Source organism: Oreochromis aureus, linkage group 3 (assembly GCF_013358895.1).
Source record: "Oreochromis aureus strain Israel breed Guangdong linkage group 3, ZZ_aureus, whole genome shotgun sequence".
Taxonomy (NCBI): Eukaryota; Metazoa; Chordata; class Actinopteri; order Cichliformes; family Cichlidae; genus Oreochromis; species Oreochromis aureus.
The window spans coordinates 27,957,238-27,976,209 of record NC_052944.1 but is presented as its reverse complement, the minus strand read 5'-3'; the positions used below and the strand labels follow the sequence as shown (position 1 = coordinate 27,976,209).

Genomic DNA, 18,972 nt, shown 5'->3' with positions numbered 1-18,972 from the left:
TCCTGAAGGAAACCAAGGAGATGTTGGCTGATTCCAACATACGGCTACATAAGATAGCCTCCAACCACGACGTAGTAGTGGAAGCGTTTCCACCTGAGGAACGTGCTAAAGAGTTGAAAAACCTAGAGCTGGGTGTGGATCCGTTGTCTATGCAGAGAAGCTTAGGTTTCAACTGGCACCTTCGAACCGACAGCTTTACCTTTCTTGTCTCCCAGGAGGAGAAGCACTTTACCCATAGAGGTATTCTCTCCACAGTTAACAGCATATTCGACCCGTTGGGGTTTGCAGCTCCTATAGTAGTCCAGGGCAAGGCTATAGTCAGAGAGCTATGTGCTGAGCATTGTGATTGGGACACCCCAATACCTGCTGAAAAAGTGGCACAGTGGAAGTCACAGAAGGCACTCGAGCAACTTCACATACCAAGGCCATACCTACCTGTTTCCCTGCTTTCCACACGGCACAGGGAGTGTGTTTTATGTGTGTTTTGCGACGCGTCCACCATGGCCATCTCTGCAGTTGCCTACCTCAGGGCAGTTGATGATGAAGGACACTGTTTTGTAGGATTCTGCATGGGGAAATCTAAATTAGCACCCCGGCATTCCCATACTGTGCCCCGTCTAGAGCTTTGTGCGGCCGTACTAGCAATTGAGCTGGCTGATATCTTGAAGGATGAGCTAGATGTCGAAATCCACAAAGTGAAGTTTTACACCGACTCCAGAGTTGTGCTGGGCTACATCTACAACGCCAACCGGAGGTTTTATGTGTATGTTGCTAACAGAGTAGCACGTATCCGGAAGTCTTCGCAGCCTGAACAGTGGCACTTTGTCAGTTCAGAACACAATCCTGCCGACCATGGTACCAGACCAGTTCCAGCTGCACTGTTGAGAGATACAAACTGGGTTTCTGGGCCGTTGTTTCTTGAAAACGACGAGGGAGTTGCACTTACCCCAGATGTGCGTCCACTGATTGCAGCCTTTGCTACAAAAGCTTCTGAAAGACCACTTGGTTCACACAGGTTTGAGCGCTTTTCCAGCTGAAAGACACTTGTATGTGGCATAGCCAAGCTCATCCAGAAAGTCAGATCCTGTGCTAAGACTCTGGAGGGAGATTCGACAAAGGTAGATGAGCGTACACAGGCAAGAACAGTAATTGTCCAGACTGTACAGCAAAAGGACTTCAAAGAAGAACTCAAGAGCCTGTTCAAAGGTGAGCTTGTCTCAAAACACAGTCCTCTCAGGAAACTTGACCCTTTCTTGGATTCAGACGGTGTACTGAGAGTTGGTGGCCGCACGTCATTATCTGCGATCTCGTGGGAAGAGAAACATCCTATAATCATTCCAAAAAGCAACCACATTGCTACCTTGTTGGTGCAGTATTATCATGAGCAAGTAGTACACCAGGGTAGGCACTTCACGGAAGGGGCCATCATATCCGCTGGACTGTGGATTCTGGGAGGGAAAAGACTTGTATCGAGCATCATACGCAAGTGTGTCACCTGTAGGCGATTGAGAGGAAGTCTGGAAAAACAAAAAATGTCCAACTTACCTGCTGATTGGTTGACCCAATCTCCTCCTTTCACCCAAGTTGGTTTAGATGTTTTTGGACCATGGATGATTTGTGCCCATCACACAAGGGGAGGCCTTGCAGAGAGTAAGGCTGGGCTGTTATGTTTACTTGTTTGGTAACAAGGGCAGTTCACCTGGAGGTGATAGAATCTCTGTCTACGTCAAGCTTCATAAATGCGCTTAGGCGATTCACTGCCATCAGAGGTCCAGCAAAGCTCTTTTGTTCAGACCGAGGCACAAACTTTGTCGGTGCATGTAAAGAACTTGGTATAACCCCAGAAGATACAACACTTCAGTCTTACCTCAAAGACCAAGGCTGCACGTGGGACTTCAATCTTCCACACTCCTCCCACATGGGGGGAGCATGGGAAAGAATGGTAGGGATGGCTCGCTGCATTTTGGATAGCATGTTGCTCAAGATGCATTCCCCTAGTCTTTCACACGAAGTGCTCACCACGCTGATGGCAGAGGTCGCAGCCATCATGAATGCCCGGCCAATAGTCCCTGTGTCTTCAGATCCAGACATGCCAACCATACTCACCCCTGACGACACTCCAGCCGAGAAGGAAATGGCAAGCAGAACAAGCCAGCCTTCAAGTTGGAGATGTTGTGCTCCTAAAGGACAAAGAGGCTAAATGAAATCAATGGCCCACAAGACTTGTGGTAAATACCTTTCTGGGTCAAGACGGGAGGGTCCGGAAAGTGGAGGTGAGAGTTGTTCAAGGAGGCACCCCCAGGGTGTATTCGAGACCCGCCACTGAAGTTGTGTTGTTACTCAGAGGGACATAGTGGTATACCAGGCGGGGAGTGTGCTGCCCCTTTAAGGCAGGCATGATAATTTGGGTGTGTGTTTTTTGTACCAGCAGACTTGCCATAGTACCTCGCCAGTGAAAAATAGTCCTTTAGCCAAACTGTTGTCTGTTCCACTTTTTGTTCACTTTTTCTTGCTGAGCCTGAGAGAGCACATGCCTGTAAGTAGTTGCTATCTGTTTTGTAAGCTTTCCAGTGTTAGTTTTGTGTAGCAGTTTAGAGTTTGTGTGAGAAACTTTCCTTTGTGTGAAAAACGGCCACGATGCTAACACGTTAGCCCGTCTACAGAATTTCCCATTTAATGTTCGCATTAAGCTAATCGCTAAATGCCTGGGCCTAATAACCAGTGGAAGGGTCTGGATATGCTTGTGTTTATGCGTTATATAGGGTGACCAACCGTCCTCTGTTCCCCGGACATGTCCACTTTTCACGTTCTGTCCGGGGCGTCCGGAGGATTTTCGAGATTGATAAAAATGTCCGGGTTTTCCTACAGTCCGACAGAGGACCCATGTGTGAGACGTCATCCCCGAACTGCTGTTTTGTGAGAGCTTTTTCGGCGCTCACAGATGGGACTGACAGTGTGCAGCAATGCGCCTAATGATGTTTAAAAGATCCCAAAGCGCAAGTGCATCTTTTCAGACGAACTGCAAAAGAAATTTCCCTCGTACTGACCATAGCTGGACTGGCCCGGTATGCCCGATGGCTTTTTCGTTTTTATGGGCCGATGTTTTTTTTTTTTTTTGTAACGGTATAAACAACGAAATGTGGTGGATTGGCCAGATGCTGGCCGATGTGTAAAAATAACTCAGTTGCTTTGTGGCGGCTGTGGCGGAGCTTCCACAGAGGCCAGCAGGTGGATGAGGGAAAGGGGAGGCAGGAGGAGGACAGACCCGAGGCGGCCGCCAGTCCGAGTGTCAGCTGAACTGAACTTCAGGTAAGAAGTTATGACCTGCAGTCTATCTGGGTCAGATATAAACCAAGTTTAGGTGTAGTTTATTTTCGTTGTGTTGACTTTTTACAGTCAGTTACAACAGAGGTTCCCATTGCGGGGGGGCGTGGTATGAAAAGAAAAAAAAAAAAAAGAGCGCTTGGACACTGTGGACAGGTTTTTGACGGGGCTCCCACATAAACGCAAAGCAGGAGATGAAGCATCGCCAAATATGTTTCCAAACCAACTTCCTTCCAAGCCAAAGACAGGAAAATATGGTGAAGCATATCTTCACTTTGGCTTCACCTGCACAAGTGCCAAGGTAGGTCTCCCCTGCAAAATTAGTTTCCCTGCGTCGGGAGCACGCGCTGGGCTCTCCAAATCACGGACAAACAGTATCCCACATTCTTGATTTTTAGTTCACAAACACTTCTTGTAATAACTAACTACTCCTGACATTTTGGACATGTTAGCTCTTTATGCAGTAAAGTTACAGTGGGATACAAATAATATCAGGCTGATCCTGCCACGATTTGTTCCCCCTGTTCAAATCACGGACAAACAGTATCCCACAGCTGTTTATGTGTTTAAACCCATTTTGCACAGAGAGACATTTTTTGAAAAATGTATTGATAGCAATGTTGAATATTATTACACAGGAAAAAAAACAACTACACGTAAAATAATTACACCGTGACGCCTCTGCCTTTCTAAATGGAGGGACAGTAACTGCGTGTGTATATGTAAGCGTGTAAAACCTGAAGATAGTCAGATTAACAGTAACAGTATTTTGTCTCTATCTGCCATTCTGCAATTCATCTCATGTAAACGATAATGTGGCGCACAGCGTGACGTGAAAAGAGGCACATACCTTTGACGTTGCATGACGAACTCTGTAATCCTCGTCCACACGTAAACGCAAAAAAAGGAGTTTTAAATAATCTCCGTTTTCGGTGAATCGCAACGCCGTTTACGTGTTGACGAAAAGTCCAAATGCACAGAAACAGCTGAGTTTTCAAAAATACCCGTGTAGGTGTGGACGTAGCATAAAAGAGTTAGTAGTATATTTCATTACTACCTGTAATTTATTGCCGTTTACTTGTATTTGCTTAATTGTTTACTAAATGTTTGAGGCGTGAAATAAACCGCAATGGAGTTTGTAAACAAAATATGGGTGTGTGTGTTTGAAGGATGTGTTTGTGGGGGGGGTTAGGTGGTGGGGGGGCACGAACATTTTTCTTGTAAAAAAGGGGGCCTGGCAAAAAAAGTTTGGGAACCACTGAGTTACAATAACTCGTAGCGCGAGCTAGCATGACGGCGTTTCTATACAGCTGGGTGGGTGCTATGATGTTACTGATAGTGAACTTTATTTTATTCATAAGGTTAGTTAGTAGATTTGCCAACCGTCCCCTAAAAAACGGAATTCAGAGAAAATATTACGCGTTTCGTATTGAGCTGAAAAGGAACACAGTTTGCCCCGGACTTCAGCTAGAATGGAAAAAAGAAACAAAGCTGGAGTTATTCTGCGTCTTTACGCTGCAGCTGTTTCTTCTCTCATTCTCTCCCCCTCCCTCTCCTGTCGCTACTTCAATCATGAAACTGATCACTGATCAGCTGATCGGCTTTTCTGACGCAAGTCCCGTCTCACTTGCTTGCTTGATCGCCCACTTCGCACCAGAAAGAAGAAACCAATGTCGCGTTAAACAACAGCAGCACGTTTAAAGTTGATCAGCTGTTGTTAGAATTTATTTAATATTACTTTCTAGTATCAGCTGATGTTTGCTGGAGCCACAGCTGTAAAGCTGCTGGTCATGATATCGGTTTGGATATGTGGTGAGAGGGAAACATGAAGATGAAACCAGGAGATGTCCTTACTGAATCATCAGAGCTGAACAGGTGATGGAGAAACAGGTTTACCTTTTAGATGACATGAATGAGTTGAAGGGAAGTTATGAACTGTTTCTGAGAGACAAATGACACCAGGATCCTTTTCTACGTAGCTGACAGCTGGTAACTGTGCAGGGGCGGGTCTAGCAAAGTTTTGCCAGGGGGCCATGTAGGGCATTAACAGGGAAAGGGGGGCACAAAGAAATACTTTTCTTTCTTATTCTCATTTAAAATGTCCAGCTTTTAATAAATAATTATTTGAATCTTACAACCAAAGTTTTTATCTGATGTAAAATGTATAGAAATCATACATATACCAAGAAGACAGTGTACATCACTGTCACAACAGTGTTCGTTTTTATTGAAAGGCTTTATGGCTTTTCCTATAATACCTGGTGGGCCGGACTCTAGTCAAAATGCCCGGGCCAGTTTTATGTTTCTTTAAGCAAGTTCTTCTTGACTGAGCCAAGTGTCCTCTTTTTTGGAAATCAAAATATGGTCACCCTTAGGGATGGGTATCGAAAACCGGTTCTTGTTGAGAACCGGTTCCCACTGTTTCAATTCCTTGGAATAGTTTGCCATTTTTGCAAACGATTCCCTTATCGATTCCAGTCGCCCCGAATGACGTCACCACGTTGCAGAGCGTCGGAGCGTACCTGGCAGGAAACACGGCGCCTAAGCGGCTCAAACGCTTAAAAGTTTGTTTATACTTTACGAGAACGGATGACAACAGGGCAACTTGCAATACTTGCAAAGTAGATATTTCATTAAGGGAGGAAACACTACGAATATGCAAAAGCATTTGCTCACAAAACACGCGATGAACTTAAATGAATTTCTTTAATTCCACTCCGGACTCGTGAATCTCAACCCAGCAGCAGCAGCGGTAACGTTTGCACGTCATCTCCCGTTAATGCGGCAGGTAAATAATCAACTAACAGTGCATATTATGTTAGCGCGATCTGCTTTATTACTAAACCTGCCATTGTGCATTTAGGTGACCATGATGAGACAGACAGACAGAGTCTGGCTGGCGCTCGCTGGCAGTTGTCGCTGCAGTCTACCGGTAGCGTCTCTTTTCAGGCCCGAATGTCACCGAGCAGTGACTAGTTTGTGGTCAAAACCTTGCAGGCATTTGCCACAGCAGATGGTAAGTGAATGTGTTTAATTGTAGGCAGGGACATTACTGGATATTCTTGTGTAATTGCTACAGAATAATTTATGTTATACTTTGTTATTGCTACAGAAGAATATTTATTTTATTATTTTACGTTTACAATTTGGGTTTGTAAGGCCATGTTACTCCTAAATTTCTATCTTGTTGAAAGAGAAGATATAAAACAGTTCTAAGCTAATCGACCTTAGTGTTCTCCTTTTTAAAAACAAGAATCGATAAGAGAATCTGTTTGCAGGGTATGCTTGCTGGGATGGCTCATACTAAACAAGTGAAGTGCAGCTGAATGGAACTCCAGAGCTCATGGATCTGCTTCACATCGACGTGGAGACAGATGCTGTGGACCCCAAGCCCGGGAGAGAGGACCTGCTGTGTTCTGTGAGTGCACTGTGATAATACTAATGATAGTCACTTTATTAGTGTAGCACATTTAAAGGGCACACAGTGCATCACAGTTTGGATGGAAGGACACATTAAGGATCAGTCAGCATGGCCCATAATAGAAACACATAATCAAACATACGGTATTACAGTTATTCCTGTATACACACTTACACTCACACATTAGAGGAACAGAAATCCCAAAATCATGGGACAACGGAGTTTTCAGCAATCTTGTTAAAACAAACCACAGATGCAGCTGAACTGATGGGCTGTTCCAGTATTTAGGAGCCACAGCTTGAAAAGCGTGATCGCCTTTGGTTTTAAAATGAGAGCAGGGAGCAGATAGGAAGCACTGATCAGAGGATCAATGTCTCAGCAGGTCTGCCATACAGGCAGCGGCTCGGCCATGCAGAGCTTTATATGTTATTATTAACATTTTGAAACAGTTGAGGCTTTTTTCATCATCTTAATTACAGATATCACTAAATTACTTAACTTTTAAATTACACTTTTTTATCCAGAGGTGTGAAAACTGCTAAATAAAGGTTTGAGGTGAACATGATTTGAGATGACCTGATGATCCTGTTTAATTTCTACACCCAGGAGCGGGACTACGTGTTTGGCGATCGTGGCTGAAGAGTTGGGAGTTCGCCTTGTATTCGAAGGTTGCCGGTTCGAGCCCAGTCTTGGTCATTGTGTCCTTGGGCAAGACACTTCACCCGTTGCCTACTGGTGGTGGTCAGAGGGCCCGGTGGCGCCAGTGTTCGGCAGCCTTGCCTCTGTCAGTGCGCCCCAGGGTGGCTGTGGCTACAACGTAGCTTACCATCACCAGTGTGTGAATGTGTGCATGACTGGATATGTAAAGCGCTTTGGAGTCCTTAAGGACTAGTAAAAGCGCTATATAAGTACAGACCATTTACCATTTGTATTCTTAATTTGATGATGTACAGCAGATTAATGTCAGGATTAAAGACAATGGCAACATTTTTAAGTAAATCTGTTTTCCTGTAGTTTAAGTGGATGTCTGGTCTGGTAGCGATGATGGTTTGGAGACAGTGGTAATGACATAAAGAGACATCAGAGGGACAGCTCAGGTTGAGCAGTTTAGAGTTGAAGTTAGAGACATGTGTAGAGGAGGGATGGTTGATATATTGGACAAGGGATGTTGAAGATGAAGCTACCAGGCAGGAAGAAAAGAGGAAGACCTCAGAGAAGAGTCAGGGATGTAGTGAAGGAGGACATGTAGAGGGTTGCTGTGACAGAGGCGGATGACAGGAACAGGGTGAGATGGAGGCAGAGTGATGTGCTGTGACGATCCCTAAAGAGAGAAGCTGAAAGAACAGCTTTTTTCCAACAGTGTGTCTGATATCTTCACACATGTGAGGATTATTGCTGTGCTCACAGTTATTTGTCTGTTTAATGAACAGAGGAATGTCCTGAGGAAGCAGCGGCACTGGGAGAAGCAAGTGGCTGCGAAGAAGAGCAGGAGGAAAGAAGAGAAGCTGAGGAGGAAGATGAATCGTGAGCTGGAGTCAGGTAAAGAGCAAACAAAGAGAAGCTTACAGAGGAACTGAAAGTGAAAGTCTCCAGCTGGTGACATCACAGCATCTGTCCCTTTCTTTGTGTGTTCTTTGACATTCAGGCACTGGCACAGAGCATCAGTTTACCAAGCGTGTCATGAAGGCGATCACTAAAGAGCGTCTAGCTGAGGCTCGGTCCACCGGGCTCAAACTCTGCGTCGACCTCAGTATGACAGACTGCATGTCTGATAAGGTCGGTGGACAATGAAAAAACCTTACAACGTTTTCAACTTACAAAAAAACCTCCTTTCATTTAAGAAGGTGGTGTTTATACACCTCCAGCAGTGCACGTTTTGTTGTTTCAGGAGATAAGCCGACTGGCAGGCCAGCTGAGGCGTCTCTACGGGTTGAATAAGAAGGTGACCCGACCGTTTCATCTTTTTCTGACAGACCTGAGAGAGGACAGTCGCCTCTACAGAGAGTGCGTGCGAATGAATGACGGCTTCCTCAACTACACGGTGATATATATGTGTCTATAAGTTTGTTTTAATAGTTAAAAGGATTTTAAGTGAACGAACCCTTCAGCAAATCTTTAAAACAATGTGCATGTGAGCATTTATAGGACTGTAATTCACTTATTAAAGGACACTTTTGAGTTTAGTTTTCTCAAAATGTTTCACCAGAAATTGTCTCAGTGTTTTATGAGCAGGTGCTAATTGTTGTCATTTTTCTTCCTGTGTGTTTTGTTCAGATGGATATAACAGATGAAAGCTGTCTGGACCTGTTTCCTCCAGAATTGGTTATCTACCTCACTCCAGATGCTGAAGAAGGTGTGAAAAAATCTGAGCAAAGATGCTTTAAATTAGATTTAAATTAGATTAGATTTCATGTATGTCTTTGTTTTGCTCTTGAAATGCATTATTGATCCAGCAGGTGGCGTCATTTAGCTGTCATGTTTACTGCTGCTCACCTCGCTCCTGATTTGAAGTTTCATTAATATTATTTATAAAAATTAGTTTCTTGTGATTTGGAACTTTAATAAGATGAAATTAATAGAAAACAGCATTAAAACACTAAAAATAAATATATGAAATATTTACAGAGAAACAAAAGTATTACACAAGATGTACACTCAGTGGCCATTTTATTAGGCACACCTGTTCAACTGCTCTGTCACGCAAATATCTAATCATCTAATCACCCAATCACATCGCTGTAACTCAGCGCATTTATTAGTTCAGACATGGTGAAGACGACCTGCTGAAATGTAAACTGAGCATCAGAATGAGGAAGAAAGGTGATTTAAGTGACTTTGAAGGTGGCACAGTTGTTCTCAGACAGGCTGGTCTGAGTATTTCAGAAACTGCCATCTCTGGGGTTTACAGAGGATGGCCCGAAACAGAGAAAATATCCAGTGAGCGGAAGATCTCTGAGTGAAAATGACCTGTTGATATCAGTTCAGTCCAGTACTAGCAAGGTGTACCTAATACAGTGGCCAGTGAACGTGTGTACATTATATAATTTGCTGACATTCATTAAGGTTCTTTTTTTTTTCCTCCTTTGTTTTCAGCATTGGAATCAGTGGATGCTGACAAGGTTTACGTCCTCGGTGGTCTGGTGGATGAAAGCATCACACAGTACTGTAAGTATTATATCCAGTAGGTTTTTTTTCTCCTCTGCAGAAGTTGAGCCTGTCCAGAGCCGGAGAGCTGAGCGTCCACACAGCGAGGCTGCCTATAGATGAGTACATGGTGAAAAAAGACAACGTGAAGAATTTCCACTCAAAGATCCTGGCTGTGAATCAAGGCAAGCAAATATGTTTTTTGTCCAGAGGACACTTAAAGGTCTTTATCACCTGCTTTGTGTAATAAAGTTTTCCCGTGTCCGCAGTGTTTGACATCTTGTTGACTTTCTGCGACACCGGCAGCTGGAAGGAAGCTCTGCAGATGTGGTTTTCTCCAGGGAAGGGTTACGTGGTTGCAGGAGGCGATTCGCCGCCTCTTCCTGCAACATAGACTCATCACGTAGAATAATGACTTCATTTAATTTCATATCAACTACTGAAACTCCTGTGAAAAGACATTGATAGAGAAAGACCCTTCATGCTGCTGGGGGGAGCTGTGCCTGGTTAAAGAGGACAGCGCGCTGGTGTTCGGTCATTTTAACACTGACAGATGTTAATTAGCTTTAAACCGACTGCAGGGAACACACACAAGAGCATTTGTGACTCTTTCACTGTTTTTCTAGAGTCTTCATAGTACCTTTATTTGTTATTCTCCAACTTCAGCTTCTGTGAACGGCAGCATTATGAGTATAATTTATATGTATATAGAAAGATAATTACTAATTATAATTTCTTAAAATGGACAAACAGTGAAGTGTTTTGCACTGAAAATCTTTTGCTTTATATGAATGTCTTTGTAGATACTGTATTTTTAAACTTCATGTGTATAAACAGATTTTTTAAACAACTCTGGGATAAATCTTACTTCTGTAATAATATTAAGTAGAAACGTTTTTTATTGCAATTTTACAACCTGGCAGACTTACACAGAATTATTTTTATGTCTCAGATTGCAAACTACAGCCTTCTGAGTCTTTTTATTATCAGTATTTTATTTTGACGTAAAATAAAATGGCACTTAAATATAACTAGAAAACGCAGTGTAAGATCCAGGAACTGTGCAGGAACTCCAGCGTTAGATTTATCATTAAATGGTAAAAATAGTAGGTAGGGTATATTTTTAAAATTGGCTGTGCTGTTTCCAGGAACTCTATAATTTAGTTTTAGGGAAATGTGACTCGCACCACAGCGAGGCTGAGTGTTTAATTTTCATTGTTTTCACAGTTAACCCTTTTTTTTTCTTTTTTTTTTAGAAGTTTTTCTTGTTGTTTTTCCAATTTTTTGGGTAAATCTTGTCTACACTAGTATTTGGCAGTTTCACTAAGTCCAGAGAACTTACAGTGCTTTAAAAAATGAACCAAACCACCATCAAGTGTAAGGTTTATGCCACAACTACCCTTAATTAACAGTATTGGTAATTACCAGAATAATTTTTTATGCTTCTGTGTATATGGAGGACCACAAGAGCCATGCTAGCAGTGCCCTATGCGTATATGTGTGTGTGTGTATGTGTGTGTTCTCATTGCAATAAGATCCTACTTAATTAGGCTACTAACCCTGCCATACAATTGCAATGAGCTGCAATCACTTCTCCATCCTCCTTTGCAATTACCCAAGTCTTCAGAGGTGTCTCGTTAGACCTCTGGGAATGGTTTACCTTGAAACAAACAACTGTCACTCTAACGAAGTCCTAAGGATGTGGCATGTTTGTTGACGTTAAAGCCGCTACCGCTAACTGTTAGCGTGTTTAAGATAAAGCAATATAAGAACAAACACTCACCCTTGCAAACACCAAACTGTATCCATCACGGAGACGTTTTGTTCCAAGGTTGTGGACCCACCCGCTGACAAAAAAATTGTACGCCTCCAGACTCTTGAAAGCTTTCATTTGCTGCCTAGTGTAGTAAGAAGTCTGGAGGACCAAGTAGTTGGTGATATCCACAGCCTCGATAGTAGGCAAATCCTTTACTTCTGTGGTGTATTCGGACATTTTCAAAGAATACGGATCACGTCCGATATATTTTTTAACTATCTGTTTATATCTCTCCCGAGAAACGGGGTCTAAAGTTGCACAATAGCTGCTCTCCTGACTCTCCACAGTGTCCTCCATGTTTACTTCCGCCCTCCACTCAAAAATCGCGCTGCCTCCGCACGTCATCAGAACCACGTGACCGCAACCCAACTATTCTGTGCTTAAATAATGAAATGTAGAATAAAATCTGCATTTGTAAATCCATTTTTGAATTGTACTTTAATAAACTGCATTTCAAAATCCATTTCCCTTTCCTGTTCGCTCAGGAAAGGGAAATGGAAGAGCACAGCAGCTTACAAAACACGTAGCTAGCTCGTACAGCTGCGACATAAAATTTTCATAAGCTAAGATGACCTTAAAATAACGGGGCTACGTGCAGTGATGCTAGCGTTAGCCATGTTAGCACGTTACCTTCAACAGGTGGTCAGACTGCGTAAACAGGCACTCAGTCAGAGGTTAGCTCTCCGTTTCGCTGCAGGGTCCGTTCATTCTTCACATATCCGTGTCGAGCCGAGTGTAAATCCCGAGGCTGAACGGCCTTTGTACAAGTACACACGCTTCTTAGCAGGGCGAAGCTATGAGCTAGAAAAATCCAGGCTGGCAGACAGCCTATGTCTGACCAACCAATCAGAGAGCTCCTTACATCCCACGGTGTGGCTAATTTGAATAGCAGCAGGATTTTTAAAATGAAGTTGTTAATCCAACTGCTAATCCAAATGTTAATCTCTGAGCGAACAGGAAAGGGAAATGAATTTTGAAATGAGGAGTAGAATTGCCATTTTAAAAAGCATTTTGAAAATCACTTTATTAAAGTGCAATTCAAAAAAGGTTTTTGAAATGCAGTTTATTAAAGTGCAATTTGAAAAAGGTTTTTGAAATTAAGTTTATTAAAGTGTAATTTGAAAAAGGTTTTTGAAATGAAGTTTATTAAAGTGCAATTCGAAAAAAGTTTTTGAAATGCAGTTTATTAAATTGGAATTCAAAAATGTTTTTTGAAATGAATATTTAAAAAGCATTTTAAAAATCAGTTTATTAAAGTGCAATTCAAAAATGAATTTACAAATGCAGAATTTATTCTACTTTTCATTATGTAAGCACAGAATTCTTTATTTTGATGCGCATGGCTCTTGTGGTCCTCCAAAGTTTAGTCCACCAGTATGAGCAAGCTCTTTAATGGGAAATGATACTTTTAATGCTAAAATATAATTATTGTTGCACTTTCAATTCAGTTTTACAAGAAAGCATAAAAATACTAACGCACGTAATTATTAAACAGAACTTATGAAAAGAAAAAATAGTTTTAGTGGTTAAATAGGCCGGAGTCTGTCCTAGCTAACATAGTATGAGTTAATTAAAAAACACAAATATTAAAAGACAATTACCCATATTGTATATCATACATATTTAAAATGGACCTCTGATGCTCATCTCCAGCTCCAGGGTAGCTTTGCATGATTTACGGTTCAAAATATTGTGGCGAGCTCAGACAAGGAGGAGACAGAGGTATCGTTTGGTCTTGCTTCCCGCAGTTAGCCAGGGAGCACAGCCGTTTATTTGCATTCAACAGGAGAACACAGCCACTAGCCCAACTGCTCGGCGCAGCACTAGCATAACAACAATAATAAGAAAAAAAGGTGCCCTCTCTCCCAGAAAACACACAGTCGCAGAGAGAGCCCGTCACATGGTAACCATGGCAACATAATGCTGCTGCCAACAGAACACAGCTGTCAAACAAAACCCAAGCAGCCCTGACCCGCTACAATATCCTGAATCATCTGCTCCGTGGAGCAGACCCTCAGTTAATCTGTCCTCAGACTTTCTTTAGATTGGCTGCCCCTCACAAACAGACAGGTTTTAACAGCTGGTCTGAGGCTAATGTGCTCACAGCACTATATCAGGGGTATGCCCTCTGTCTGCCTAAATAATAGATGCAGGAAGCGAAAGATTTCAAAGACTCTGGGTGTCACGGCTTGGGGGATCAGTGAGACGCTGATCGGCCTTTTCTTCCTTTTCTCTCTCTCACTCTCTCTCTCTCTCCTCTCCTCTGTCGCCAGGGCGGAACTCATTGCGGGTTCACGCCCACGGAAGGGAACACACCTGATGCCCATCAAGATGAGCGGCATTTAAGCCAGGAGAAGACTGCTGGATCGTTGTCTACCATGCGTCAGTGAGAGTCAAACTACAGCTCAAGCTAAGTCAAGCGTCTCTCTGTGAATATTGTTACTCACTATTGTTTCCTCGTCTACAGACCTCCTGGATTACCTTCACCAGACCTTTCCTCCATGCCACCCGTCTACCATGATCTCAAACAGGTGTTTTGCAAGGATAGAGCACGCTCGCTCCCTCCGCTTCGGCCGTATGACTGCAGCATTGATCTTCTTCCAGACGCACCTCTCCCTACTAGCCGCCTATACAGTCTGTCTCAGCCCGAACGTGAAAGTATGGAAAAATACATCAACGAATCACTCACCGCCGGTCTCATTCGCCCCTCGTCATCTCGTGTGGCCGCCGGTTTCTTCTTTGTCACCAAGAAAGACAAGAGCTTACGACCTTGTATACAGTGGCTTGCAAAAGTATAACTTATTTACAAATAAATAACTGAAAAGTGGGGTGTGCGTAATTATTCAGCCCCCTGAGTCAATACTTTGTAGAACCACCTTTTGCTGCAGTTACAGCTGCCAGTCTTTTAGGGTATGTCTCTACCAGCTTTGCACATCTACAGACTGAAATCCTTGCCCATTCTTCTTTGCAAAACAGCTCCAGCTCAGTCAGATTAGATGGACAGCGTTTGAACAGCAGTTTTCAGATCTTGCCACAGATTCTGGATTGGATTTAGATCTGGACTTTGACTGGGCCATTCTAACACATGGATATGTTTTGTTTTAAACCATTCCATTGTTGCCCTGGCTTTTTGTTTAGGGTCGTTGTCCTGCTGGAAGGTGAACCTCTGCCCCAGTCTCAAGTCTTTTGCAGACTCCAAGAGGTTTTCTTCCAAGATTGCCCTGTATTTGGCTCCATCCATCTTCCCATCAACTCTGACCGGCTTCCCTGTCCCTGCTGAAGAGAAGCACCCCCAGAGCATGATGCTGCCACCACCATATTTGACAGTGGGGATGGTGTGTTCAGAGTGATGTGCAGTGTTAGTTTTCCACCACACATAGCGTTTTGCATTTAGGCCAAAAAGTTCCATTTTGGTCTCATCTGACCAGAGCACCTTCTTCCACATGTTTGCTGTGTCCCCCACATGGCTTGTGGCAAACTGCAAACGGGACTTCTTATGGTTTTCTGTTAACAATGGCTTTCTTCTTGCCACTCTTCCATAAAGGCCAACTTTGTGCAGTGCACGACTAATAGTTGTCCTATGGACAGATTCCCCCACCTGAGCTATAGATCTTTGCAGCTCGTCCAGAGTCACCATGGGCCTCTTGGCTGCATTTCTGATCAGCGCTCTCCTTGTTCGGCCTGTGAGTTTAGGTGGACGGCCTTGTCTTGGTAGGTTTACAGTTGTGCCATACTCCTTCCATTTTTGAATGATCGTTTGAACAGTGCTCCGTGGGATGTTCAAGGCTTGGGAAATCTTTTTGTAGCCTAAGCCTGCTTTAAATTTCTCAATAACTTTATCCCTGACCTGTCTGGTGTGTTCTTTGGACTTCATGGTGTTGTTGCTCCCAATATTCTCCTTGACAACCTCTGAGGCAGTCACAGGGCAGTTGTGGAGCTGTTTTGCAATGAAGAATGGGCAAGAATTTCAGTCTCTAGATGTGCAAAGCTGGTAGAGACATACCCTAAAAGACTGGCAGCTGTAATTGCAGCAAAAGGTGATTCTACAAAGTATTGACTCAGGGGGCTGAATAATTACGCACACCCCACTTTTCAGTTATTTATTTGATCACAATCACAGACCCGGCTCTCGTAATGTCAAACCCGATGCCCTCTCACGCCAATTCGCCGCCTCCGAAGACGCTGCCCAGGACGCCCCCATTCTTCCTCACACGTGTGTTGTCGGGGTCCTAACCTGGGAGATTGAGTCAGCTATTCGAGAGGCCCAACGGACGGAACCGGACCCTGGTACGGGTCCCCCGGGCCTACTTTTTGTTCCCTGTACTGTCAGATCACGAGTTCTGCATTGGGCACATACTGCCAAGTTCACCTGCCACCCTGGGGTCCACCGCACCATTACCTTCCTCCAACGCTTCGCCTGGTGGCCGTCTTTAGCTAAGGACGTCCGCGAATACATCCCCGCCTGTCCTACATGCGCTCAAAATAAAAACGTCAATCAGCCATCCTCCGGCCTTCTCCAACCTCTACCGACCCCTGGTCGTCCGTGGTCTCACATTGCAGTTGACTTCATCAAGGGCCTCCCTACCTCATCAGGTAACGCAGTCATCCTTACTGTCATTGATTGTTTCTCTAAAGCTGCTCACTTTGTCGCCCTTCCCAAGCTCCCCACTGCTTTAAAGACAGCTCGACTCCTGACTAACCATGTGTTTTGCCTTCATGGGATCCCCACAGACATCGTCTCTGATAGAGGGCCGCAGTTCACATCACGGGTCTGGAAAGAATTCTGCAACGCCCTCGGAGCACAGGTCAGTCTCTCCTCTGGTTTCCACTCCCAGACTAATGGCCAGACAGAACGGGCCAATCAGGAACTCGAGGTGGCTCTCTGGTGCTTGGCATCCACCAATAAGACAACTTGGAGTGAGCAACTCCCGTGGGTCGAGTATGCCCAAAATAGCCTTACTGTCATGAAACGCTGTGTGGCAGGCAGGAGATGAGGACTCAAAGTGCAGGACTCACCGACTCAAAATCACAGCTTTATTTGCTGGTCACAGAAAAACTAGCATACAAAGTAAACCAAGCTAAACTGGGAAACAACAAACTAAAACTCACAGGGACACAGTACATTGTGTACAGCACAGGGACCACACAGCAAGAGGGGCGACGCGACACTGACTCAGAGAAACACAGGGTTTAAGTACACAGAGGGAGCAATCAGGGAATGAGTAACAGGAGGGAAACACAGCTGGGGCAAATCAGAACTGACGAGACAAGGAAGCGTAAACCGAACACACTGAGATAAGACCGAGACCTTCAAAGTAAAACAGGAAACACATAACACAGACTGAACAAAAGACACAGACTCACATGCAGGCACTACACCAGAGGGAACAGAGACGTGGGACCAGGGCAGACACAGACACTGACTGGACGTGGGGATACAGCAACATGGAACACGGACAGAAAACCAGAAACCCATAAAGCAAAGCTAGAATATAATGAAATAACAAAATCAAAGAACCAAAAACACAAAACACTGGGTCGATGACCCAGGGACCCTAACACTTACCTCCTCAGCCACCGGGGTGTCCCCCTTCGAAGCATCTCTGGGCTACCAACCACCTCTCTTTCCGGCCGTAGAAGGTGATCACTTTGTCCCCTTTGTCCAGCAGCATCTACGGAGGTGTCGACGTGCCTGGAGAGCCACCCGGGCCGCCCTTCTTCGCTCAGCTGATCGCAATAAGCGCCTGGCGGACCGTCATCGGACCCCCGCACCTGCCTACGCCCCGGGACAAAAGGTTTGGCTGTCTACCAGATTCGTTCCTCTCCGGGCTGAGTCAAAGAAACTGTCCCCCACCTTCATTGGTCCGTTTGTTATAGACTCTCTGGTTAACCCGGTTTCTGTCCGTCTCAAATTGCCCCGAAACATGCGGATCCATAACGTGTTTCATGTGTCTCAAGTGAAACCCTGCCTGTCCAGTCCTTTGTTTCACTTCAACTAAACTTTCTGTTTTATTTGGTGCTAATGACCCCGATTGGTTATACATAATGTACATAATTTTGCATGTTTAGATTTTTAATGGTAAAATGTTGTTTTCAGATCTTTCTCCTCAACGTGCAGTTTTCTGAAATCTGATATTAAGAGTGCCAAACGGCTATAACAGTGATGCACGCATAAAAAAGAGCTGATGTGGAAAGTTGAAGCAGTCATTGCATCAAGAACAGCACAAGTTTTTCAGTGATAATATGCTGACATGTTAAAAAAATACCATAATAAACATATTAAAAATATTGATGTTTTATGTGGCCAAACATGAGTCTACCAGCAGGCTGCTGGATTAAACAATAAACACATTTTAGTTTTCAAACATTTTTATTTTCTTTGCAACAACTTAATTTTCATTATGCAATAACTGCATTGATCTGAGTGTTTCTTTACTGAGCATTAAATCATTTGTTGCTGCTGATCAAGAAGATTCAACAAAGGAAGTAGAAAAAAGGAAGTACAGTGTTACGTATTACAGTGCTACATATTTAATGCTACATGCAAAATCCGCTCATACAATCACTTGACTGGTGTTTTTTTTTTTCCTTTAACACTCTGAAAATATGAAGCTTTTCTTTTTCTAAAATCGGTGTTATTCCATACAGAAATAAAATAAAGTAGCAAAAAAAGAACAGCAAAAAGCCAAAGTGGGTTAAATATTGTAGTGATGGGAATTCCGGCTCTTTTTAGAGAACCGGTTCTTTCGGCTCCCAACTAGCTCTTCAGGTTGTTTTGTTGCTTTAATTACTTTATTATTAACAACAATATAAAATTATGCACAAAAGGAATTACTAATGTAAAAAAGCTGTGGTTTTATTTATATATGTTTATATATAAAGATATATGGTGGCCCCTAGAGACAAAGCACGTACAAACTCCAAAAAGCACGTACAAATTCCAAAGCATGTACAAACTCCAAAAGCATGTATAAACTCCAAAACATGTACAAACTCCAAAAAGCACGTACAAACTCCAAAGCATGTACAAACTCCAAAACACGTACAAACTCCAAAACACATTTCTAGCGTTAGCTGAACTTCCAAAACAGAGCTACCTAGATCACTTAAATTACACAATTGAAAACATATGTGTATTCTTTGTGTATTTATACACAAGCACTGATATATATTCAAATAATTCTGCCACACACCAAATCCGGTCGTTGGTACTTCCTGGCTTGTGTAGCCACTAGGTAACAAAAGCTCAACACTGCCCCTAGCATCC

General features: G+C 43.5%; 2 protein-coding genes across 4 annotated transcripts; both read left to right on the top strand.

The window, feature by feature from the left end:
• Window positions 1–2,430: 2,430 nt before the first annotated feature.
• Window positions 2,431–10,650, top strand: LOC116314344 (tRNA methyltransferase 10 homolog B-like). 2 transcript variants are annotated; one of them, XM_039607892.1, is made up of 9 exons: window positions 2,431–2,536; window positions 6,603–6,742; window positions 8,176–8,284; window positions 8,391–8,521; window positions 8,634–8,786; window positions 9,020–9,098; window positions 9,839–9,864; window positions 9,951–10,074; window positions 10,159–10,650. In XM_039607892.1, the coding sequence occupies exons 2-9, from the start codon at window positions 6,668–6,670 to the stop codon at window positions 10,281–10,283; spliced, it is 822 nt and encodes a 273-aa protein (XP_039463826.1). In that variant the 5' UTR covers window positions 2,431–2,536; window positions 6,603–6,667; the 3' UTR covers window positions 10,284–10,650. The 2 variants fall into 2 exon arrangements, with proteins under 2 accessions (XP_039463826.1, XP_039463827.1); XM_039607893.1 differs by lacking the exon at window positions 2,431–2,536 and adding an exon at window positions 6,282–6,340.
• Window positions 10,651–13,164: 2,514 nt separating this feature from the next.
• LOC120439125 lies at window positions 13,165–17,993 on the top strand. Of its 2 annotated transcripts, none has more exons than XM_039609838.1 (5): window positions 13,165–14,087; window positions 14,173–14,236; window positions 15,826–16,298; window positions 16,437–16,510; window positions 17,375–17,993. In XM_039609838.1, the coding sequence occupies exons 1-5, from the start codon at window positions 14,084–14,086 to the stop codon at window positions 17,702–17,704; spliced, it is 945 nt and encodes a 314-aa protein (XP_039465772.1). In that variant the 5' UTR covers window positions 13,165–14,083; the 3' UTR covers window positions 17,705–17,993. The 2 variants fall into 2 exon arrangements, with proteins under 2 accessions (XP_039465772.1, XP_039465771.1); XM_039609837.1 differs by having other exon boundaries at window positions 17,372–17,993.
• Window positions 17,994–18,972: the final 979 nt, after the last annotated feature.